Source organism: Strix aluco, chromosome 1, assembly GCF_031877795.1.
Source record: "Strix aluco isolate bStrAlu1 chromosome 1, bStrAlu1.hap1, whole genome shotgun sequence".
NCBI classification, from domain to species: Eukaryota; Metazoa; Chordata; class Aves; order Strigiformes; family Strigidae; genus Strix; species Strix aluco.
Window position 1 is genome coordinate 3,047,155 of NC_133931.1, and position 25,909 is coordinate 3,073,063.

The window sequence follows — 25,909 nt, forward strand, 5'->3', positions numbered from 1 at the left end:
ACAAGGTGTATGGATTAATGCCCAGAAAGGCTTTGGAGTTACAGCTCCAACTTCACTGGGTATTCCTTTTTTCCCACCTCTTAGCACCAGTGCCGATGACAGGTTTTTTAAGATGGCAGCCCTTTGTAATATTGGCATGGCCTACAACTTCCTTGAAGCATAAGAGATCAGATGTTGGTGGCCAGTTGAAAGGCAACAGCAGTCCAAAACTTTACAACTCCATTGAGCATGCTTTATGTCCACTCAGAGCTTTGCTCTGGCATTGCCGGAACAGTCTCTTATAGTTCACATGACAAGTGCAATTTAACTCACCTCTTTGCTTAGTCTTTTCCTCCTATTTTCCAAATACATTTACTAACTTAAGAGCTTCTGAAGGATGGTGGACTGGGACTATGGAGAAGAAAATCCTCTGTTTGAGAGCAAAACCCCCAGTGCAGAAATAGTGGCCTGTGAAGCCAACCTTTGCTTCCACTGTCCTTCATTTTTTATTATGTCTGGAGATGGGAGCGTAGTCTAATATTCAGTTCAGTCTTTGGCCTCCTTACTGCTAAAAAGCTAGTAGCAGTCTTCATTGTCAAACCAATGTCTCATATAGCATTTTTTCTACTTGATTGAGAGGCATGGCTTCTGTTTTCTGCTTTGTCACATATTTACTGGTTAGAGGAGTTATCTGAGACTATATCCGAAAGGGACTTTTGCATTATAAAGAGAATAGGAGAGTGAAAAAGGAATTATTATTCTATCATATCTCTGCCTGCTACAGGCTCTTCCCCAAATATTGCCATTGCAATCTACCAAGCCTTTTGGCCAGGCAGTAGTTCTCAATGGTAATAGGCAATTACATTTCACTGCATCATAGCAGCACTTTCTGAAATTCTTGGACTGAAAACCAAATTTGTTTGCAAGCAGCAGAATTAATAATGTCTAATTTGCTGTCAACTGTGGCCACTGTCATCCTAAATTTCTCCTTTTCTCATGTCTCTCCCCTTTGCTTAAACCCTACTATACATAAACTGAAAACACACGGGTTGCAGAAATGGCACTATTTGCTGCTTGACCAGTTAACTGCTGCCAAACCAAAGAAGCAGGTGTCTTCTCTACAATGCACCAAATATCATGAGAACATAAGTATTTTAGATGCTTCTGTTCCTCTCTCAGATATGTTTCAATTTGACAAAGAAGTTCAGAGCTCTTAGGAGCAAGAAAAGGAACTGACAATACCTGCTTTCTTGAAAATTACAGGGCTAATGACAGGTAACATCAATCCTACTTTAAGAGGATGTGTTTAGAAGGAAAAGATTTAAAAACCATGTAGTTTCAGATTCAATTTTTAGCTGTCTGCAATGATCACTGAGATAATCTGATAAGCATAAACTGTTCGTAATGTACATTTGTAGAGCAGCATTTTGGCTATTTATTCAGGGACTCCCTGGTTATAGAGCTAATTTACACCCACAATTTAACAAAGCATATGATAAGATTTCGTAGGATTGTGGATTAAAAAAATAGCAGTGAACAAAACAAAACAGAACAGTTCACTGACATTTTCTATCAGTCCTCTTTTAAATAGCAGCCACCTACTGCATGGTTGGACTCAGTTTGAATCAGAGACATTAAACACAATAAAACTATGCTTTTAGATGTTTTTGCCTATTGCTGAGATTAAGTTGGAGTTCAGCAAGGATTCATATAGTTTTGAATAGACTGCTATATTTACATCCTAACAGAGAAGCATGTTCTAAACCCAACAATTTCCTGAGAAAATAAGACAAAAGAGGCAACCAGATCTTGGCTATAATTGAAGGTAAAAAACTGGAGATGTTCACTGCATTAAAACTCCCCCAGAGTAAGAACTTCTTGTGTCTTGCTTGCCTGACAGTATAGGACTGTCAGACCTACACTGAAGAGAGGTCACAGTAAATGGCTTTCTCTCTCCAACTTTGGTTAATGGATGCTTCTACCTAATCAGGCTTCTCTGACTGACAGCAAGAAAATATCTTCAAAGTGGGAATTTGTGCGCTCTTGTTTGAGTAGTGCACATGGCAGTCTTCTGTCCAGTATATTGCTAAAAAAGAGGGAGCCAAATTCATCAGTCATGGCATCTGATTTTCCTTTAGAAATTTGATTCTGTGTACTCCATCCGTCTAGAACTGTTAGTTACACAATAAATTTATCATATTCCTGATAGAAAATTTTCCCTGTCCAGCTATCAAAGTAGTGTTGCCACTTCTGATATGATTTTTTAGCACTCTGTCATGAATAATCTAAAATTGTACTTTAATTTTAAATATATATGTATATTTCCACCCTTGGGGAATAATTACACAGTCTAATAGAACTTGGTGTTAAGGCTTTTTTTTCCTGAAGTTTAAATTGCTTTTTTTTTTTTTAAATATATTCCTACTACTCCTTATGGAACACTCTAAATTATTTTCATTTTATACTTTAATTTTTAGCTTTTCCCCCCCACTTCCCCACAACAGTTTCATCACCTTTTTTTTTTCAAGTTATTAATAAATAAAGACTTGGCTTCATAAGTTCCTTGACATTTTTGCAGACGTTCTGGCAACAGATTGAATAAATTATGTTAACCAAAGTAATGGCCTATTATGAATGGAGAAAAAGCAAATAACAGTAGATCAAGCTTGGCATTTCAGCTCTTACAGCATGTGAACTGTTGTATTATTGAATCCTTTGTTGCTGTAGCAATAGCCAAACAATAAATGTGTGCCTGAAGGCTGCGGTGGAACATGCACATCTTTCTGACCTTTTGCAGCGCTATTTCAATGGGAATGGCTGTTTCTTTCTCCAGCCCACTCTCTTTCTCTCTGCATGTGTGCAAGAGTCAGCAAATATCACTGTCTCAACACTTTATGTAGCACATTTTGGGTCTCAACATGCAGTGGCAGTAGAATAATCTCTACAAAGGAATCAAGTTTTCCTATTCAGTAGGCCTGCAGCAATCATCAACTTTTTCAAGTGTCACCATACCATCAGCTGTCAACCAGTGCCATCCAATAAAGTCATCCATGATTAATTATTCTTAAATGACAGCAGCATATTGAAACAAGCTGATAGCTGCTGACAGTGGAAATCCAATTAACCTGAATTACTATCTTGATTGTGGCCCAATTAATGTCAGCTGTGCCATGTCAGAAGTGAAGGCTTGGCTAATATAATTGTTTAATTAATTCGCTGCAGAGATTAGTTGATGTAGGACTGCCCTTATGCTGACTCCTTTTCTTCTTTTTTTTTTTTTTTTTTTCCCTCCCCCACTGAACATTAAATTTGATAAAGAAGTGTATGCAGCTTCCTGTCTACAGCTTTTTTGATTTAAGGGGATAAATGAAGTTCTATCTTTAAATAGTGTTTGAAAGATCACAGAAGGTATAGTAGAGCTGTTAAATTTCTGTTAAGAGTCTGTTGTTGCCCATTGCTTCAGTGAGTTTTACTGTGCCCCCTAGCTGAGATGCAAAGGGATTATGAGGACTTTTCTTTGATGCGTTCAAACTGAGATATGATATTGCTATGTATTAATGATTTCTCTGCCTTTTAAAGTACATAGAGTGAACAGCAGGAAGGTTGGTAATGGTGAGGGGTGGATTTATTTATCTTTAGAAATAGAAACTTGAGTCAGAGGTGAGTGGAAGTTTGTTGCTCATGATGTAATATCTGTCTGGTGTCTTGAGATTAGTTCATGTTCTCAGATCTCTTGTATAAAGACAGCCTTGCATGTCAAATAATTAAGAGTATTAAGATATGCATTATGACCAGTTTTAGGATTGACTCACTAAAGAAGAGGGTCTGTTGGTGGTTCTTCCAGTTGAAACACATTACAGTAGCTATTATAGTCTTTGCCATATCCATTTTAATTCCTCTAGCTCTCTGCTGGTTAACTTTCAACAATCATAATGCATTTAAAAGAAAAGTAACATTTCCATTCATAAAAGGCAATACAAGAAATAGAGAAGTGCAACAAAATGACTGCAGCCTAAGTGTTGCACTGAATGACTGACTAATAATAAGTTGAAGTTTGTGAAGTAGAGCAAGAAAAAACTGTCCTTGATCTCCACCAGAAACTTTAAAATATTCTTAAAAAATTACAGGCAGACTCAGACTGATTACCAAATAAGAGGATTATAATGCAAAAAAAAAAAAAAAAGGACATCTAATGACTTAAAGGAACTAGCATTAAAAAGTTAAACTCAGTAAATTAGTATGTTAAGTACAGAGGCTTTGTCAAGCAGAAAGGGGGACATATACACACACCCATACAGACATCTATACATTCTTTTTTTTTTTTCCCCATGTGGAGCTCAACTGTTTAAGCTCTTGTCATAGATGCCAGGAGAAAAGGAATGGAGAGTTAAAGGCTTTGATCAGCTGCATGTAAAAAAGCTGGGACACTTAACAAGTTCAGAGGTTCCCTTCACTTCTCCAGTCTTCAAAAATATCTGGTTTAGTGAATGTCAACATCAAAAAATTTCACAAGCGAGACCTCTCTGGAGATGTCTGCCTTTGGACCGTTCTCTAAATAGCACCAGTACATAATCTCCCATGGAGGTTTCAATTTAGGTGGAAGTGCTCAGAACTACTTTAGAAACTTTCTCAGAGCTTCAAATCAGTCGTTCAGTGCAGTTTTCAGGAGTTTGTAAGGATTTGTAGATAAGTTTGGGAGGATTTTCAGATAAGCCTTATCCTGGAAACTAATTAATATCCTCATCTTCTCAGCAGCCTAGGAGAACCACCCAGCATACTTTTAAGAAAACCATGTCATAACAAACTGAACTACATAAAAACTTTTTTAACTTAGCCTAGTTGACAGTTTATTAATTTATTGGCTGTACATTTCTACAAAGAATTCTTTAGATGGTATGTAACTGAAATGTATTTTTCTTGGCTAACAGTTAGTTATAGTTCAGTGACATGTTGTCTTTTGGGCTAAATACCATGCTGGAGAATCACATCTCTCTTCTGGCTCATTCACTGGAGGAAATGTTTACAGATTGGTTTTTTCCTTACACAGTATAAATGGATAGAGTAGATGTGCTTTCTAATGTGAATCTTGCTACCTGGCTACAAATTGGCACCATGACAGAAATCCTACACAAATAACAAAGATATGGTGGATTTAATGCATTTAGTTTCTTTCTGCCCCCTTACATCCTTGCAATGAGATAAAACTCAAACATGAAAACTATTTTTGCTTTTAAGACTCATGATTTCATTTAGTTCTTTCTTTTGCAGATTGTCCTTTCATTGCTGCTAGTAATGGATATGTTTTGTAGGATAGACTGTTGGCTTTGTGACATTCAAAGAGCTCTACTATCCTGTCTATCACGGTCAAATTATTACTACACACTTCACATAAATCCTGTGTTGGCAGTGCTGACTAGACTGCATTTAGACCTGGGAGTTTTGACTTTGACCATCAGGGTCAGGATCCAAGGCCATTTGTGAAGCAATAGTGACATTCCATTGTTTGTAACAGTGATCTCTTTTATTTGGATTCCATTATAAATTGTAAATACACAAGGATGTTGACATAGATGCAGAAAATGCACAGTTTTGATGGCAGTGAATAATGCATCATGCTTCTGAATACTGTCTTATTGTCAGGAACTGATGAACAGTAAAACGTTTAGACCTGTGATCATTTTCGACTTTCATATCAGACATTATTCACCATAGCTTAGTTCAGAGTAAAATAGAGTTTAGGACATGTATTTAAGGATAATGCTGCAGAGAGCTCCAAATGGTTGTTTGAGAGATGAAGGACTACATTTTATTCCTCTGCAATATGAGCTCCAATGCCATAGCCATAAATCTATTGCGTGACTAAATAATTAAAGAGAAGTGCTATCATCCAGGAAGAGGTTAACACTTCTAATCTGAGAATCATAGAATCACAGAATGGGTTGGGTTGGGAGGGACCTTAAAGATCATCTAGTTTCAAACTCTCTGCTGTGGGCAGGGACACCTTCCACTAGACCAGATTGCTCAAAGCCCCGTCCAACCCGGCCTTGAACACTTCCAGGGAGGGGGCAGCCACAGCTTCTCTGGGTAACCTGTGACTCACCACCCTCACAGTCAAGAATTTCTTCCTTAGATCTAATCTAAACCTACCTTCTTTGAGTTTAAAACCTTTATCCCTTGTCCTATCGCTACATGTCCTTGTAAAAGGTCCCTCTCCATTTTTCATGTAGGCCCACTTTAAATACTGGAAGTTTGCTACAAGGTCTCCCTGGAGCCTTCTCTTCTCCAGGCTGAACACCCCCAACTATCTCAGCCTGTCCTCACAGAGGAGGTGCTCCAGCCCCCTGATCATCTTCACAACGTCCTGGACCTGCTTGAGCAGGTCCATGTCCTTCTGGTGTTGGGGACCCCAGAGCTGGACACAGTACTGCAGGGGGGGTCTCATCAGAGTAGAGTAGAGGGGTATAATCCCCTCCCTTGACCTGGTGGCCACACTGCTCTTGATGCAGCCCAGGACATGGTTGGCTTTCTGGGCTATGAGTGCACATTGCTGGCTCATAGTCAGTTTTCCATCCACTAATACCCTCTAGTCCTTCTCCTCAGGGCTGCTCTCAATCCACTCATTGCCCAGCCTGTATTTGTGCTTGGGATTGCCCTGACCCATGTGCAGGACCTTGTACTTGGCCTTGTTGAACTTCATGAGGTTTGCACTGTCCCACCTCTCAAGCTTGTCCAGGTCCCTCTGGATGGCACATCCCTTCCCTCCAGCGTGTTGACCACACCACACAGCTTGGTGTTGGTGGCAAACTTGCTGAGGGTGCACTCGATCCCACTGACCATGTCACCGACAAAGATATTAAACAGCATTGGTTCCAATACCGACCCCTGAGGAACATCACTCGTCACTGATCTCCAGTCAGACATTGAGCCGTTGACTGGTACTCTTTGAGTCAACCATCCAGCAAATTCCTTATCCACTGGGTGTCCATCTCAAATCCATGTCTCTCCAATTTAGGCACAAGGACATTGTGTGGGACAGTGTCAAATGCTTTGCACAAGTCCAGGTAGATGACGTCAGTTGCTCTTCCTTTATCCACCAACATTGTAACCCCATCACAGAAGGCCGCCAGATTTGTCAGGCATGACTTTCCCTTAGTGAAGCCATGTTTGCTGTCACCAATCAACTCCTTATTTTCAATGTTTCCTAGCATATCTTCCAGCAGAATCTGCTTCATGATCTTACTGGGCACAGAGGTGAGACTGACTGGCCTGTGGTTCCCTGGTTCTTCTTTCATTCCTTTTTAAAATGGGGTTATATTTCCCTTTTTCCAGTCAGTGGGAACTTCATCGGACTGCCACGACTTCTCAAATATGATGGATAGTGACTTATCCACTTCATCTGCCAGTTCCCGCAGGTCCCACTGATGCATTTCATCAGGTCTCATGGACTTGTGCACCTTCAGATTCCTTAGATGACCTTGAACTTGATTTTCTCCTACAGTGGGCAGTTCTTCATTCTCCCAGTCCCTACCTTTGCTTTCTGCACCTTGGGTGGTGTGACTGGAGCACTTGCCAGTGAAGACTAAGGCAAAATATCACTGAGTACCTCAGCCTTCTCTGGTAACCAGGTCTCCCATTCCCTTCTGGAAGAGAGCCCACATTATCACTGACGTACATATAGAAGCTTTTCTTGTTGCCCTTGACATCCCAGGTCACATTTAATTCTATCAGGGCTTTGACTTTCCTAACCTGATCCCTGGCTGTTCAGAAAATTTCTGTGTATTCCTCCCAGGTTACTTGTCTTTGCTTCCACCCTCTGTAGGCTTCCTTTTTGTGATTCAGCTTTTCCAGGAGCTCCTTGTCCATCCATGCTGGCCTCCTGGTGTTTTTGCCTGACTTCCTCTCTTTTGGGATGCATCACTCCTGAGCTTGGAGGAAGTGATCCTTGAATATTAACCAGCTTTCTTGGACCCCTCTTCCCTCCAGGGCTTTATCCCATGCTACTGTGCCAAGCCCTTCCCCTTCTGAAGTCCAGGGTAGTGAGCTTGCTGTGCACCCGCCTCACTGTCCTAAGGATCCTGAACTCCACCATTTCATGGTCACTGCAGCCAAGGCTGCACTTGAGCTTCACACTCCCCACCAGCCCCTCCTTGTTGGTGAGAACAAGGTCCAGCATAGCACCTCTCCTCGTTGGCTCCTCTGTCACTTGGAGAAAGAAGTTATCATCAATGTATTCCAGGAACCTCCTGGATTGCTTGTGTCCTGCTGTGTTGTTCCTCCAACAGACACTGAGGTGGTTGAAGTCCCCCATGAGGACCAGGACTTGTGAACTTGAGGATGTTCCTATCTGTCTATAGATGGCCTCATCTGCTCAGTCTTCCTGGTCTGGTGGCCTGTAGCAGACCCCCACTATAACATCACCTGTCATCTTAGAAATGGCTGAACCTGTTTACGTGAAACAAAACCAAAGAAAAACCCATCCACATACAAACTGGACAGTAAAAAACCCCAGTGCTTGTGTGTTGATCTTGGCAAATAATGAGATACATCACCACGGGTGTCCCTACTTTTGCTCTATTTATTTAATGAAGTAACATCCCTAATCTTATAAAAGGGGAAATTAAGGAACGAAGAAGTTAAATGACTTATGAAGGATCACATAACAATTTAATGAGAAAAGGTGGCATAGGTGCTATATCTGCCTGTACAATTCTCTGCAGTGCCTGCTATTTTGAGAGGTTTTGGGGGTCTTTATATTTGAATACTATTCTTACAAGTCCTGAACTCTGCTCTTTGTTTGACTTTCTCTGGATCTCCATCTGAAAAACTGAGCAAAAAACCTCAGGAGAATACTATCTCACACAGAATATTCCAATACTTTGCGCTCTCTCATAGAGGCTAAAGTGCAGTATCAACTAAGGCTACTTCCTGGCATTTGTGCATTTAATCCATCAGAAAACTGAAAGCTCATAGGCCAGTGTGAAAACGAAAAAATAACAGAGAGTAAAAATACTATTCAAACCTTGAAAAGCTTGTTTGGGTTTAAACAAAAGCTTAGATCAGGATTTTTGGTAGCCCAACCAATTCTCCGCGGCTTCTACAGAAAATCATGCTGCCTAAAATTTAATTCTCTCCCACCCAATAAAATGATATCGAGGCACTGCTATTTCTTCTTAGTTTCACTGGTGTTACACTAGATTTTACTTTATCCAGTTCTTGTGACAGACATTAGTAAGTATTAGAAAGGAAATATCCTTTTGTCCTTTAACGATGCTCATTTGGCAATTAAGACTCTCAGCTTGTCTCTGTGAGATCTACTTTGAATAGGTGAAGGCGCACATATAGGTATATATAGGGTTAAGAAGCCGTAAAATAGCTTTTAGTCTGCCTGTATATCTGTGCTGTGTTATGCAGAGTGTGGAGGTGTGCATTCCTTAAGTTCCTAGCACACAATTTGTCACTTTTCACAAGTAAGATTTTCATGCCTGGTCCCAATTTAATTTACTCACTGTTACTTAGCACTTTTCTCCAAAGTAGTCTGCATACTGGAAAGGAGCAGCAGTGATATGGTGGATGCCTGTAAACTGGTGAAAAAAGGCATGCCTGGGAGGAAGAATCAGTCATGAGCTTTACTGGTATCCAGTGGTTCTCCTGGGTTTCTTTTTTAAGGCATTCTCTTGTTACTGGAACATTTTTTCTCTACGCTCTTTGGACTTCAGTACCAGAAAAACCCTATTGCCATGTTTAGAGATATACGTAAAGTTCAGTGCAGCAGAAGTCAGCTCTGTTCTAAACCACTATGAAGTAATGCACGATAGTTTGTGCCAGTCAACCACTGCTTGACGTGCTAATGATGGTGTTTTAGCAGTAGTAGAGTTACTAATAGAATAGGAGTCATGTTAATGATGGTCTAGACATAGTAGTGAGCAAAGTTTGTAAGAAGTAATACCCTATATTAAGTGAACAGACACAGTAAAGAAAAAACAGACTTTGAAACAAGTAGCATAAGACTTTTCTGCTTTGGGGGTCGTTTTTTGTTTGGAGGACTTTTTCAATCACATCAAGTGGTCTAATGAAAATACAAACACAGGATACTGCCTATTATGGTTCTGTGACATTTTCATTCTGGAGATTCATCAACTCCTAACACTAACTTTCTTAGGCATTGATGGCATAGTACTTCACGGAACCCCTTCCAAAAATTGGTTATACTTCTGATTCATAGGGCTGAGGAGAGCTTTTTTTGTGGATCAGTTACAGTAATGTACTGACTGATGGTTTATATGGACAGCTGCCTTCTGGTCATAGAATCAGACCAGCTTAAACCTTGGTTTGTTCTTCGGTGCCTGAAGACTTACACTGAGGGTAATTAGTCTTAATTACTGCTGAGATCTGAAGGAAAGTCTTAGTTCAAGAACACTGTGCTTTCAAGACAGAAAATCCTTTCTTTCAGTCGCAATGTAAAAAATATTGTTATATGAATTTTTTCCTCTACTCCCAGAACTGCGTTTGTTTTCTTTATCTGACACTTGCATTTGAGGATGGTCTGAAGACCCTTCACAGCTGATTCTTCACCCTTTACCAAGGATTTTACTTTTATTAGAATTTTCAAATAAAAATGTTGGATACAGCTATACACATGGTACTAAGGAGAAATTATTAACCTATTTGGACCAGAATCTCATAAGGGTATACAGGAGTGGTTCCATTAACACCAATGCAGTTGAGCCAGAATATAAAATTTCTTTGGCTCTGGTCCTTATAAGCTTGTGCAGAGTTTGATCTAGTTGTTATTGGCATAAGGAGCCAACTTGGGGAGCCCAAGCATTTTCCAGGACAGAGAATGAGCCAAATATTCCTCAGTTGGTTCTGCAATGAAGCCATTCTGCACTAGATCCTGTAACTCCCTCATAGAAAAACTGATGACGTACAGACTAGATATGTGAGGTGGCTTGAAAGCTGACTGAACTGCTGGGCTCAAAGGGTGGAGATCAGCAGCACGGTGACCCAAAGATTGTCATTTCCAATCTTATCAATTCATATGATAATAGTCTAACTAATAAACACCGCTCAGCAAGAAGGCTTTCTCTGAGCACAGCACTGCTTTCATGTGGTCAAATTGTTCTCTCTCTGCTCCCTTGCAACCGTGTTTCTGGGTTTGAATTGTTGGGGGACTTAAGGTTTCTGTGAGTCTGCCTGCATGGGGCTGTTAAGCATCTCAGTGCGGTTTCTGCAAAAGTATAAGGGCATTTGCTTTACTACCTTGGGCAAATTGTGTTTTGGGAAAATGCAGGCTCTCTGGTATTTCTGGTGCACACAATAGTCATTACCTGCTTTAAACTGCTGGCTAGATTTGCTATGTAGAATTTAAACAGCTGCCAGAGGTAGGTGGCTTCACTCCAGTGCTGGGAAAAAAATAATCCTCTTTATAGTGAATTTGTAAATCACATTGGAGGCCTGCTGCCTTGAAAGACATGATAGAAATGTAAGCCATTATCATGTGTTATTACAAATGATGTCTCAGCCATTAAAAAAACAAGTATATTAAGGGAATATTAAGACTGCTAATTCAAGCATTCAGAAGTTAGAAAATGCAGCAATTAAATGTGTGTGTACAGGCTTAACATCAGCTTCTGTCTGCTTTTAGGCAAACTGACTCAGAAAGCACTGTGCTGCTATCCTCATCCTGATAGGAGGCTGTTGCAGATGGTGAAAATTATCTCAGATTTTGAACATGAGTGTACATCAACGAGGGTTTGAGAGAAGTCATACCTTTCCCAAGCTGAGCCAAATTTCCTAGAAATGCTAAAAGGTGCATCCTTACCTATGGGACAAACTCCTTTCTCCCTATTCCTCCTCATGTTCCCCATCTTTTTCCAAAGCATGAAGTCACTAGAGAAAATGTTTGCATTACCTTTTTCAGGGTGGGACACTTGTACATTTTTCAATAGCTTTCTTCTTTGATTTGACCGCAATATTTTCATTTAAATGAAATAGCTTGAGCTAGGTTGCAGGCATGGAGAATGTGAGAGGCTTAGGGGGAATGGGAAGACTGCAGAATTATTGGAAAGTGGCAAATACATAGACACAGCATCATAAGGGAATGTTTGAAATCAGTCCAAATGATCTGGAGGTAAAGGCACAAAAGCAGTGTGTCAAAGAAAAGTGATATTCAATAGGAATATCATGTTGCGCTCGTATCTTGTGGGTTTTAGTCATATGCAACTTGTCTGCTTCATTCTAATTTAAAAACACCGAAAGTGGTTAATAATATTACTGGCCTTTTCTAGCCTGTCTGCAGAAGCAGTGATATTTAATAGCAAATTCATTGTTACTCTATAAGGAATCTTTACCATAAAGGTCACCAAATTTGGTCAGTGCATTTTAATTTGTACACACGTTAAAGGTCACATTCCTCACTTCCATTGCAATAACAGTGTGTTTACTCTCTTATCAGAGGTGATTGTGTATGACTAAGGGATTTTATAAATGTAAATGGCCTATAAAACAAAAATAAAGATGAAAACACTTGTGCAAGTGCAAGGGGATTTTTGCCCTCTGTATGTTTATATAATGCTTGGAGGTAAATACATATCTACAAGGTCTGATTTTCTGCTACATTACTCCAATATTTCTTTTTTTCCCCCATGAGAACTCCAGAGCCTTCAGCAGAGTTTCTGCTGGTTTATATTGGAATGACAGTAGTTTCAGATTCATAGTATCATCTCTGTATAAACACGTCCAAACGTAATTAAGGACCTGGGCTCTCAATCCAGCAGACCTCAAATTAGCTTTCAAAATGCATATTAAGGGCATAGACAAATGCTTTCATGCAATTGCAAATGACCTCTGAGGGGAGGGTGAACAAAATTGTATGAACCTCTTTAATGTCACAAAACTCTCTCTACAGAGATTTGCATATAAAGTGTACCATTTTATGTCAAACAGATTTGTTAATCTTACAATGAAGGAAACAGTACTTGAAAATTAATCAAGGTGGGTTTTCATTGCCCAGCAGAGGCTGTTAAAAGGACCTGACCTGATAACTAGAGGCTGTTATTGTGTGGTTTCCAAATTTAATCATTTTTGGATTTTATTTGCTGGATGTGTTTGCAGGAAATAGATCTACATAACAGATAAATCTTCAATGATTTCTTTGCTCAAGTAGTGGGATTGTACTTTCAGAAGTTCTTGTAATCCTGGCTTTGTTGGAAAATGCTTCGTGATTTGTTCACGATTTAAAAATTGTGTTTAAAACACACGTAAGCATTTCTGTAGGTAAAAATGGGTAGTCTGACTGAGTCTTTTGGTATTGAGCAGAGGTTAGCTTTTTGCTTGCTTACCATAATAACCTGTCTAAGAAATGATGACTGAAAAATGGACCTCCTGCCCTAGGAGACAGGTTCTTGCCCATACAACCTAACTGAGAAGCCTAGGTTATGTCAAATCCTTATGTTATTTGGCATTGCAGGAGGGAGGGACAGAGACACATCATCTTGGGTTACCTATCTCAGGGCGACGCTCTTTCTGTGCTGTCATCACCTTTATCCTAGTGCAAGGGACAAGAACAGGTACAGGTGGAATAAGAAAGTGTGACACAGGTGAAATTGGTGAGATAGCAACCTGCCCAATGCTTTTGTCCTGCAGGAGACCTAGAAAATGCTACAACCATGGAGTTGTAGGGTATGTCTCTACTCTGAAGCAGTGTCATATGCTCTGAGGTTCCCAGAATAGAGCAGCTGTTCTAGTACAAATCCCTGCCTGAAATAAAATGCCTGTTTCTAGGGCTTTTCGCCTCCTTAGTAGAGACGGTTGTGAAACCTCAACCTTCCTGCCTTGCAGCATATAGCATAGCCAGTCCATAAAGGGTAAAGAAGCACAATGCTGCTTTTCTATACAAGAATCAAATGCTTATATTGTTTTCTATTTTATATAAATACAGGAAAAACAGTTTCCTGTAGCCTCTCCTATTATTTATGCTTTGCTCCAGCTAGCTTTTGAACCCTTAGCAAGAAAACATTTCTTTCCTCCTTGTAAATACTTTTGCTTAGGAATTTCCAAGATGAAACTTGCTTTTCTGGGCCTGGGGCTGTAATGGGCTTTAATAGTTTTTAATTACTTAACGATCTGTTGTGACATAATTAAAATGTCTTTCAACATTTCACATTTCACCCTCAAGAAATAAATATCTTCTAGGCTGTAAAATATGACTTGCAGCCTATTTTTATGAAACAATGAGGGAAAGGCTTCTTCCAGGCTCAGTCACACATCCAGTGTGACAGTCAGTATAAAGTGCTTCTCAGCTATGTCCCTAAATAGCCTTGCTCATTCCTTCCATGCTTTTGACTCCTATTTCACATGTGTGTTTAAAGAGCCTCTGTCAGGATTAAAATATATCTTTACCTATACTGTTTTACTAAAAAACCCTGAGAGTCTAGCAAAAATAACTGTAAAAATCCATTACGTCTTACTACAGGATTATTATTTTTGTCCCAAGCTGCATTCTTTTCATCTTGGGAAAATGTGTACAATGAAAATAGATTAGCTCCAATTTAATCAACAGATTCTAGGTGTTATGGGAAATGAGCTTACAACAGGTTGGGACAGAGCTGTAAAACCAGAGCAAGGCAACAGCATACCGTTCAAGGTTCAGAATAAACTAATATAATTAAAATGAAATCAGATAGTACTGCTTATAATTATATCTCATACATTTTCTAGCAGAAGATAATACTTTCTGGTAGCTTTAAACTTTTCCCAAATTCAGCCTGAAATTTTGTTTGTTCCATTGATTTCTATATCTCTATTTAGATATTCATTTTAAGTGATAGTTAAAGGGAATCAATGTTTTCCAAAATGGAGTTTTGGGAAACGTGTTTCCCTGAGAGAAACATGGGGTTTAGGAGGTTTTGTTAAATTCTAGTGCCTCCTATATGTGGACAGAGCTCTGCAACTTATCAGGAAAAAAATGGAGACAGCAACCCTACCTTTTTGTCACTTCTAGGAGTGTTTGGCAAAACCTCCAAGTCTCTCGAAAAAAAACCCCAAACCTTATTCTCTCAGTTTTTCTTGATACTTCTTTGAAGTTGGGGGGAACAGCCTCAAAATTCAGTTTGTACCAAGAGTACACTTCAGCTCTCTGTGCCAATAGTCCTAGGTGTGTCTTTTTTTTGGTACGCAGCTAAATATGCTTCAAGTGCAAGTGGAAGGTGCTGGGCAAAATTATCTTATTATTGCTCCTGTAGGCAATCATGGGTGTAGGTTGCAGGAACTGAGAGGAAGTCACATTGCCTCAGAGCTTCCTATGCTGGAGTCCAGGAAAGTCAAGGAGAATAGAGAATCGCATTAATGCACAGTGTGAAAGAAAGATCTTCAGCAGCTGAGTGGAGAAAGAGCTGGAAAAAGACGAATGAAATCAACTACGGATTAGTTGGATGCGTGGGAAATGTTATAAAAATGCAAAGCTCCCCAAAGAATTATGTCATAAAATAAATGACTCATTTTACAGGTGGCTTAGGTTTCTATTTTTTTGATTTTTTTTTTTCTCCTTAAACTTTCTGTGGCTGTGGCTCTGCTGTTCTGAGACTAATAATTTTGAGACAGAAATCTAGTAGTATCCATCTCATGACTTCTCTGGTGAGAAATGATCCCGTTACAGGTTTGGAAATGGTTTACCATTTCCATGTAAGCATAGATTAACCTAGATTCAAGGGATGGCATCATGAATCACATTTGTTCTTCTATTTTTTCTGTTGGAGAATTGGAATTCTCTTGGGACCAGCTGTAGTTCTTCCCATGACATGTGACTCCACTTCCCTGGCTTAAAATGGACATAAACCTATCACTTCATTGATGTTTGGGATAGAAAGTATTAATTATATGATTCTGCTGTCATGGAACCCCCATGGGAAAATTAGAAACTTTACATTAAGTGAAAGGTTTGTGTGATTTCATGTGAACATGGATTTAGATGGATGTCCCAAGAAAACTTGAGTAGATAAGTAAAATTTATAAACATACATGATATACATAGCATAATAATTACCCATTACTCAATAAGGCAGAGATCCTACTTGGGAGGGAGGGGAAAAAATACTACCTATATATGCAGACATGGAAAATGTAACTCCTAGCTGTTGAGTGCTTACATTTCTGGTGTTGATGTGCTTCCAAGTGTGCGTTGGTGCCTTAGAGTTATTAGATATAGGGATGTTTTTTTCTCCCAACTTCCCTCAGGAATGACACTGATGCCAATAAGACACCATTTATAATCTCAGTTTGGCAATCAGATTCTGTTAACCTAAATTAGGGATAATAACTGGTGTTCGTTATATTTTTATGTATGCGGTTTGTTAGTGTATGTTTATGTAATACTCAGAAGAGAGTCCCCCTACCATGGTCTGCAGATCCTATCTGGTGAACAAAATAATCTGTCCAACCTGCTGTGTGCTAGCATCTTTCTTCTCTGATAAGGGCAGGGAATGCATCACAAGAGCTCACCAAAATGCAGGTGTGTCCTCTTCACAGGACAGGGGTGGTGAACTCTATGGGGTGTCAAGTCATACGTGAAGAGATGCTTGCATAGACCTTCCTGAAGCAGCATGTGCATCTGTACCTTGAGAGCAATTGCTGCCTTTTGCTCATATATCAGTATTTTTTTTCACCTAAATGACTAAAAGAAGCTGGGTATATGGCCATTCTTCCTCAGTGTGTGTGGAAAATGTGTGATTGGGCAGGGCTCAGAAGCTGTATTTCTATTGCTCCTCTAGCATGTACAAATTTATGACTGGAGACCAAAAGGGCTCAAAGAACTGAACATTTTCCTTATTGAAATATGAAGTAAAGAAAGAATTAGGAATTAGCCAGAGCATCCTACAACAGATTATATGGCTGTGAAGGGCAGTAATACTAAATCCACTAAGAAATGTTGTAAACAGAGCAGGAATCATTATCCTGACTTACCAGACAGGACAAGGTCATAAAATATGAACCAAATACCAGAATACAGGCTTGACTGTATCTCTCCTACCCTCTGATTAGTCTGTTAGTCTGTTTATGGTTAAGTTTATGCTTGCTTTATGTTGGTTAAAATCAAGAAAAAAGGAGAGGGGAAGAGACTACGTAAAGTGCAAAATAAGAGTGAACAGGACTTTACAATGTTAGAAAGAATAAAACAAGGGCATATCTCTGTAAAGGGACTGATGGAGAAAACATCTGAAGTGATAACTGTACAGCCTTTGAAACTCTTTAGGAATATCTGAGAATGCTGCTTGAAGCTAAATGACCCATTAGCATCCTCTGCTGACCAAACAAAGGCTCTGGCGTTTTAGAAGTGGAGAAGGACATCTAGGTGCATTAAGATACTCTGTCTGCAGTTTGAAGCAGAGGTTCTCTGTTTTGACTTGAATTTAATCAAGGTTAAAAGAAAAGAGGACACTGTAGCCGGCCTGCTGTCTCATGCAGTCAGCTTTAAGAATTCATTGTAGTTACCCCTCTAGAAATGAAGGCTGCAAGTGCAGATCCACTATGAAGAAACATCACTTTGTGGGTGAAAAATTTTGTTAAAGAGAGAAATAGCCCTTGTGCACCTGTATTCTCCCCCAAGAGTCACAGCAGACTGATTGAAAAATGTGAGCAAATGGGTGCCCCCAAGTAGGGCTTTGGGGAGGGGGAGAATAGTGTCCCCCCACACACTCCTTCCTAACATACCTGACAAAGAGATCCTTCTTAACACATGCACATGCAATGATATATTTAAAACACCTATTTTTTTCCAAACTCAAAGAAAACATTTCTGTGTGAGTAATTGAAAAGCAAATGGAGAGCCAAGATGAATCACTGATTATCTGCTCTGGAGGCAGGGCAACACAGCGTTTTAATTTGTTAAAAAATAATAATCTGGAAATCCACAGTTTAATAAAAACCACCAGTTTGGTTGGTGATTGATTCTGGAGGAGAGGACAGGTCATGCATCATAGTTCCCTGCTGGAAGCGCTTCTCCAGCTCTGCACAGCAAAACAGATGGGCCCAGGGAGAGTTGCAGGGGAATGAAGCATTGGACTTTGGAGCACCAATGGAAGAGATGAGTCTCCTGTCACGCGCTATATAAGAATCTGTAGAATAAAACAGCTGGGGAGCTATGCCTCTATGAGAAAGGTAATGTGGTGCTGAGTGGTGTAAATCAGTGAGCAAAGGATCTGAGGCAGACTGGAAAAGTGGGTAACAGCAGTAATATTAACATAATCTCACCTGTGAGAGTGCCACTTCAGTTCTAAGAAAGGTAAAGAACTCTGGAAAAAAGCAATTGGTTTATCATGTCAGGATGGTGTTATCAAGTCTGGTGGCTGGAGGACTGGTTGATCTGGGGCCAGAGAAAATGTCTGAGTTGACTCTGTTTCATTAAAGTTACTTTTTGTCTGTGTGTGTGTTGGATAAGAGGATTACTGACACTGAGGGATCATGGAAACACCCTTCTTCTAATCCATGCAAAAAGGAGAAAGAGGAATTGATCTGCAAAAGATTTTAAATGGGCATAGACAACATTGTGTCCATGGAGGTCACTGGGAAGACTGATGAGTTTAAGTAGAAAGATATCAAAATTAAAACCCTGTAGAAACTCTTTTACCATATCTTAATTTGAATGAAATCAGGGTGGTTAATGCTGGAGGAACATGTGCCTACCCTGTAAACAGCCTGCCTTATTGCTTGGCTAGATTTCATTGCACAGCAGGGTGGAGAGAGACCTTTTTATCTTACAGGAGACAGTCATCTTCTGGCAGCCAGAAAGCAGATTTGACAGCCCCAGACCAAAATCAAACTGGATAACCTTACCCAAGTCCAGCCCTCCAAGCAGAGCCTGGAAATTTAGTGTGACACAAACAATGATTTAAGCAGGAAGAGAGTAATGTAGACAAGGTGGTTGTATTTAAGGGGGATTTTCACTGAAAAGGAAGAAACTGGATTGTCCAGAAGGATGAGTCAGACCAACAAAATAGGCAAATTCTCCATGTTGTATTGACTTGTTTCAAATAGTCCTACCAGTGGAAAAATAGCAACGCTCTCTATCTTTCTGTTAAATGTCCATGTATTTATTTCTTTATCTTTCTGCTCTTAGCTACGAGCCAGGAAGATGAAGTGCTGCCTTCTCACTGTCGCATTGGCTGTCCTGCTGTTCATTGTCATAATCATTGCGGTCTCAGTCAAGCGCTGATCTGGCTACGGTTTCCACAGGTAAAAGCTTTTAACTAAGTCTTTTATCATACTTTGTAAGATGATTGGGAGACAGTTGAGGAAGCTGATTATGGTAAGAAAAATTTATCTTAGCTTGTAGATTCAGGTCTGGCCTGTGAAAATAATTTCCTTTAAAGGGTATGTGAGCTCAGAAATAACATCCTTAGTGGATCCTTAAATGTAAGCCAAGGTGATATTCAAACAAAACATCTTATTACCCTTTCTCTGCTGTTTGTGTTGTGTTTGATTTTATATGGATCTCATAGCAATGCTAATTAATGAATCCTAAATCCATACGAATTAGAGATGCAGAAGCAGTGTTAAAGACTCCAGACTGAAGCAGGGTTGGGAGTAATCCAATGTCCCTCAGATATGCTGAGATATTCCAAAGTGCACCTACCTTCTGAGGTGTTCCAAAGAGACCCTGGAGCCAAGTTCTCCTGAGGAGCAGAAAGACAAAAAACTAGAAATTGCAGTATGGACAAAAATAAAAATGGGTTTGTGGTGATCTTTGCCCTGGGTCCACCCCTAAAAGAATATTGGTCTGCGTAGGGAGACTGTGCTGTAACCTTACCAAGATAGGTGAGACATCAAAACATCTTCATCCCAGTAGTGAATTTGAATTAGTGGATTTGGTCAGACAGTGGAATAGGCTGCCCAGGGAGGGGGTGGAGTCACCATCCCTGGGCGTGTTTAAGGGTCGTTTAGATGAGATGTTGGGGGATGTGGTGTAGGGGAGAACTTTGTAGAGTTGGGCTGATGGTTGGACTCGATGATCCCAAGGGTCTTTTCCAACCTGAATGATTCTGTGATTCTGTGAAGCTATACTATGTTTTCTTTTTAAAGAATATGCTTTAAATGTAAAGCATAAGACACAAAAAAAGATTTTTCCTTTTTTTTTGCCTCATTACTCTAGCAGAATGACTCATAAGTTATTTCTGATAATCTCTGCCTGATACAAAGCATTTCTGGGTGCCTGCTTCTTTATAAGGTCACTAGGCCATTATTCAAGGAGAGATTATTGTATTTGCAGAATTTCTACCATCCAAAGGACTCTGGCATTCCAGGTCTATGTGCCTGCTGCCATGGCAGGGCTTCCAAATGATAAAGCCAGAACCCAAGGGTATCAATGGGACTTTTCCTGCAGACAGCAAGTAGGAGCCCTGAGGCAGAAAGTAGTGGAGAGTGGGGACAATTTTTGGTTTAGAAACCTCTCATGTCCCACAAAGACTTGCATAAAGCATGTGTGATACTAGTCTTGTACTTAGTTAGATATTGCATTATGCTGGGGATCACTGGGAACTTTTACAATAATTTATTCAGAGATTTCTTAGCCTGAACTATCCTCTGGAACTACCCGAGAGAAAGCACAAAGGATTGCTAGATTTTGTTTATTGCTTTGTTTTACAAGAGTTCAGTGTTACTTGATAATGCTATCCTTCTGCCTGAGAATGAAGGAATTGCCCTCTAAAATGCCTTCTGTCTACATCATGCTCTCAACTAAAACTAGCAGGGGTTGGTTCAAAACAATCAGTGAAAGGTGATTCTTCACACAGGGTGTACTTAAGCTTTGGAAGTCCTTCTGGCATGACATTGTGGATGCCAAAATTTGAGTGCAAGAAGGAATTGTACAAACCCATGAAAGAAAAAACCTGTTGAAGGATATCAAGTACCGTCTCATTGATTTTGGATGAGAATGATCATGAACCCTACATTATGGCTCGGAGAAATAGCTGTAAATATTTTTCTGCACTTGTGTGCTTACTTAGGTGTTTGGCCAGCACTGAAGTGAGAACGATATCAGTGAGATGGTACTGATATGATCAAATATGGATATTCTTATGGCGAATATATATATAAAACAATATATATAAAAATTCTACATCTATTTTTATCCCTCTTTTACATAAGAGACACTGCTTACAGATACAGATAGTGATACATCCTGCTGATTTAAATCTAGATCAACTACAATAATTTTAGTTGCATTATTCTGGTTTTACTCTGCATTAGTCTGATTTTAAAATGTGATCCATCATGGTAATCAATAATATAATCAATTTTCTTTTATATATAGTTAAATATTCCTATCTCCTAGAAATCCCAAATCTTATTAACAGTTGACTAAATCTAGACACGTTTTAATCTAAATCCCTTAAGTGAAGAAAGTCAGGGAAACAAAATATTCTTACAATAAAACTCCACTGGAAAACTAGAGTTAATCATCTGTTAAGAGATCCATGTCTAGAGGAAAGTGAACCTAGAGATACTAATGAAAGCTCTACTTTTCATCATCAGTTGTGAAACTAATTATTAAGCTTCTAAAACATGAGTTACTCTCCAGCAGTACAAATATAGGCAAAACCTACACTGAGTTATATTGGAACAAGTATGCTTTCTGATCATTATAAACTGTTTTTAATCTAGATTGACCCCAAATGGTATGAAGCAGATATCACAATTATATTTTGAAGATTTCCAAACCAGAATATTTTCAGAATTTCCATGTGCATAGTGAACATTTTTTCTATTCTGAATTGCAATGCAAATGTATTTTAAAATATCAGTAGATTTAAAGTTTCAACTACCTCAACACACTGTTTCATATAAAACTGTTACATACTTTAGGGAGATAGAGAACAGCTGGGTTTTAATGTATAACAGGTCTACATGACCATTCAGAGAAAGTAAAGGGAAGAAAGTAAGCTAGGGAACTAGTTACAAAAGACTCTTATTGGCACAGGACACACAACTAAATAAAAACCCAAGTTTAGTAATGACTGGCCAGAACTTCCGTTTAATATGTCACCAAAGAGTTTGCTCTGAGCTGAAGCAGTAAGGAGCCAAAAGAAACAGCAGCAGCCACCCCATTCAGGTGGTTTAAGTCCCATTTGCATGATATTCAAGGCAGGCTTCTTTAGCATTCATGAGTGCAACCACAATGAGAAATCTGAAGGTCACTATTCAGTGAGTTAAAGAAATTATGCCATTAGTAGCCATGGTCACCAATGATTGTTATGATCATTAACATATAAAGCCTTCTTCCTTTTTTTTTTTTTTTTTGGTTCCTGTTTCTGCCTTTGCAATAATGATACTGAATCAATGGTTCTTCCCAAAAGGACAAAAAACCACATTCTTTTCCCCCAGTGAGACATGACTTTGGCAGACAAGCCTATTCCTTCCATAGGAAAGAACGCTTTATGAATCTTGCAAAGTAAAGAGCAGTTTTTCCCAGGAGTTTCTCAAGCAGTGGTGGCATCATTGGCTGCTGGCTTAGTGTGTGCAGAGAGAGCAGCTGTTCAGGAGAGCTCTGAGCCCTGACTTCTGCCTGTCGAGCCCCCCGCCATAAGTATGTCACTGCTCCCTTGGGGCAGTTTTGTCTGGCAGAGAGACAGAAGAGCATCTACAGAGGATGCAGAGAAACTCCTGGGGACTTGCGTACAGTTGTTTGCTGACACCTCAGGAAAATAGCCCAGGAACTTCTGGGTCACATTGCTCATATTGTAGCAACATTGCAGCTGCTCTTTTAGCTCTTATGGTACAACATCAGTAAACATCTTAAAAGGACAGTATCTCAGTAGCAGTCTGAAAGAAGTCACTCCTTTAACAATGTTTTTGTCTAGTGTCAGCCTAGAATGGAATGGAATGGAATGGAATGGAATGGAATGGAATGGAATGGAATGGAATGGAATAAAATAGAATAGAGTAGAATGGAATAGAATGGAATAGAATAGAATAGAATAGAATAGAATAGAATAGAATAGAATAGAATAGAATAGAATAGAATAGAATAGAATAGAATAGAATAGAATAGAATAGAATAGAATAGAATTTACAGTTGGAAGGGACCTACAATAATCATCCAGTCCAACTGCCTGACCAATTCAGGGCTGTCCAAAAGTTAAAGCAAATTACTAAGGGCAGTGTCCAAATGCCTCTTAAACACAGCCAGCCTTGCTCTCCAGCCGCTCCTCTCCCAATTTATACTTGTGCCCAGCGTTACTCCATCCCAGGTGCTGTATCCAGGATTTCGGCTTGTTAAATTTCATCCCATTAGTCATAGCCCAGTGCTCCAATCTATCTAGATCTCTCTGCAAGGCCTTCTGTATCTCAAGACAGTCAACAGCACCTCCTGGTTTGATATCATCAGCAAACTTGTTAATGGAGCATTCAACGCCTTGAACCAGATCATTGATAAAGATATGATCAGAACTGGCCCTAGAATTGAACCGAGGAACACCGTGGTGACCAGTCGCCAGCCAGATGTAGCCCCATTCGCTACAACCCTTTGATCTCTGCCCTTCAGCCAATTCTTCATCCAGTACACCATGAACCTCTTCATCCCACAGTTGGCCAACTTGTCTAGAAGAATGCTGTAAGGGACAGTATCAAAAGCCTCAATAAAATCCAGAAAAACTACATCCACTGCCTTCCCTTCATCCACTGGGCAGGTGATCCTATCATAGAAGGATATCAAATTAGTTAAACAGGACTTTCCTTGGTGAACTTGTGTTCACTGTGCCTGATGATTGTGCTGGTTTTTAAATGCCTTTCAATAGTACCCAGTATAATCTTCTTCATAGTTTTCCCAGGTCTGTAGTTCCTCATGTCTTCCCTCACACCCTTTCTGTAGATTAGAATAACACTGAATAGCTTCCAGTCAGCAGGGACCTCTCTAGACTCCCAAGACCTTTGATAGATTATCGAGAGGGGTCCTACCATAACATAGCTCCTTTGGAACTCTGGGATGAATCCCATCAGACCCCATGGACTTGAAAACATGGAGTTGCTACACCTCATCCCTTACAATTTCAGTGTCCACAAATAGAAAGTCACTGTTTCCACGCTCATGGTCCTCTGACTTAGGGGACTGAGCAGCCCAAGGTCTATCAATATTATTAAAGACTGAGGCAAAAGCACATTGAATTCCTCCACTTTCTTTTCATCCCTATTAGTCAGATGACAATCTTCAACAAGTATAGGTCCAATATTTTCTTTAGATGTCCTCCTGCTATTAACATACTTTAAAAATCCCTTCTTGTTATCTGAAACAACACTGGCCAGTTTCAACACTAATTGAGCTTTGGCCTTTCGTGTCTTCTCCCCGCGTAAATGAACCACAGCTCTGTACTCTTCCTGCGAAGCCTGACCTTGCTTCCAGAGATTGTACAGTTTCTTTTTCCTCTTGAGCTCCACAAAGAATTCCGTTTGTGGACAGAGAAGATAAACCTTCTGTATCCTCCTTCAAGTCAATTGGTTGAGTGCACAATTACACAAAGTGACAATCAAGACCATTGGAATCCTAAGTCTTAAGCATTCTTTATAGGAAAAAAGAGGTGACAAACTTTGAGAAAGATGCTACATGTATTTGACAGTTGGAAAATATGCTTTCCAATGACAATCTAATCATCTCGATCTAGTCGATTAGCCAAAGAAAGAGAGAATGAAAGATGACTTGACTACTCTGCACCCTTTTCTTGGAAGAAGTCATTGCAGCAGAAGGTGCCTTCCCTGTTTAAAAGACACATGTCAGTCAGTCAAAGGTTACTGGACTGAGCACATGGACTTTGTTATATAGATTCCTTAAACCCTGTAGACTTAACTGTTCTTTCCAGCTTTAGAATCTGTCTGTGAATAAAGAGGTGAGAGCCCAGAGGAGTAAAACAGTGTTTTCCTCCTTGGTAGCTGACGCAATGGTTGATAGTGATGCACAGCTATGGAAGAGCAGAACAGGCAAGTGTACAAGAGATCATTCAGCAGAATATTCTGCCATCCTTCAGCGACTTGAAGCTCAAAGGCTTCCTGATCCAGGAAGTAGTTATTTAATCTTTAGCAGCCATTGATGCATTCCTTTCTTGTTAATTTGACCAGTTGCATTTTGAATTACCATAAACTTTTAAAATGTGAAATGTCCTGAGCCAGTCTAATTACAATCAACATGTAATCTTTAATGTACAGCTAAAAATCCATTTTAGCCAGCATCTCCAGAGCAGGGCTGTAGTCCATATGGAAAAGCAATAATCAGGCTCCTGGTATCTGTTTCCTGAATATGCAATTGTCTTGTTTCGAATTTAAATTGAATTAATTATTATAAAAAACCTAGAAATTATTGTTTTAATTTAGATTATTTTTTTCCTTCTTGGTAATCACAGTTTCCCTTGCCTAATTCATTTATGGTCTTCTTATGTTGTTAAATGTTTTCTGTAACCTGACCAATGAGGATGAGGTTCAGACAACTGATTTTATACAGTCCATTTTTGGTGTTTGTTTTGTCCTTACTTTCAGACCTTATTTTTTTGGAGTTGGGGTTGGGGTTTTTTAGTACCTTGTGCAGTGCAGTGTTCCTGTGTTGTACTAAATGTGTGCATGAGGCTTCCTTGCAATGCAATAGGAATCATAAAACCTGCACTTGCAGTCACTGAGCGTGCTTGGAGGAGTAGAGGAATGCTCATTCATGTGATCTGGCCTAGGGAAGTAAAGAGCACCTTCATCTCAGAGTTTTAGATCTTGGAGTTTGAAACTAGGACAGCAGAATAGATTTCTGCAAAATGGGATTTTGCTAGGTCAGCCTCAGCCCCTTCTGATGTCATTAAGGCTGCACCTTTCTCTCATAGCAGCAGACATACAGGAAGGGAATAAAGTACCATGTGGAGCCAAGAGGAAGTTCTTCCAAGGCAGGGCACATCAATAACCCACCAACAAA

At 39.7% G+C, this 25,909-nt stretch overlaps 1 protein-coding gene across 9 annotated transcripts in view; it reads left to right on the forward strand.

The window, feature by feature from the left end:
* TSNARE1 (t-SNARE domain containing 1) overlaps window positions 1–25,909 on the forward strand; it is a 508,113-nt gene that overhangs the window by 422,372 nt on the left and 59,832 nt on the right. For all 9 annotated transcript variants that reach the window (XM_074846421.1, XM_074846412.1, XM_074846395.1 and 6 more), the window contains one exon: window positions 19,091–19,206. In XM_074846421.1, the coding sequence (XP_074702522.1) occupies window positions 19,091–19,186 (96 nt within the window). In that variant the 3' untranslated portion in view covers window positions 19,187–19,206. The remainder of the gene's footprint in view (window positions 1–19,090; window positions 19,207–25,909) is intronic.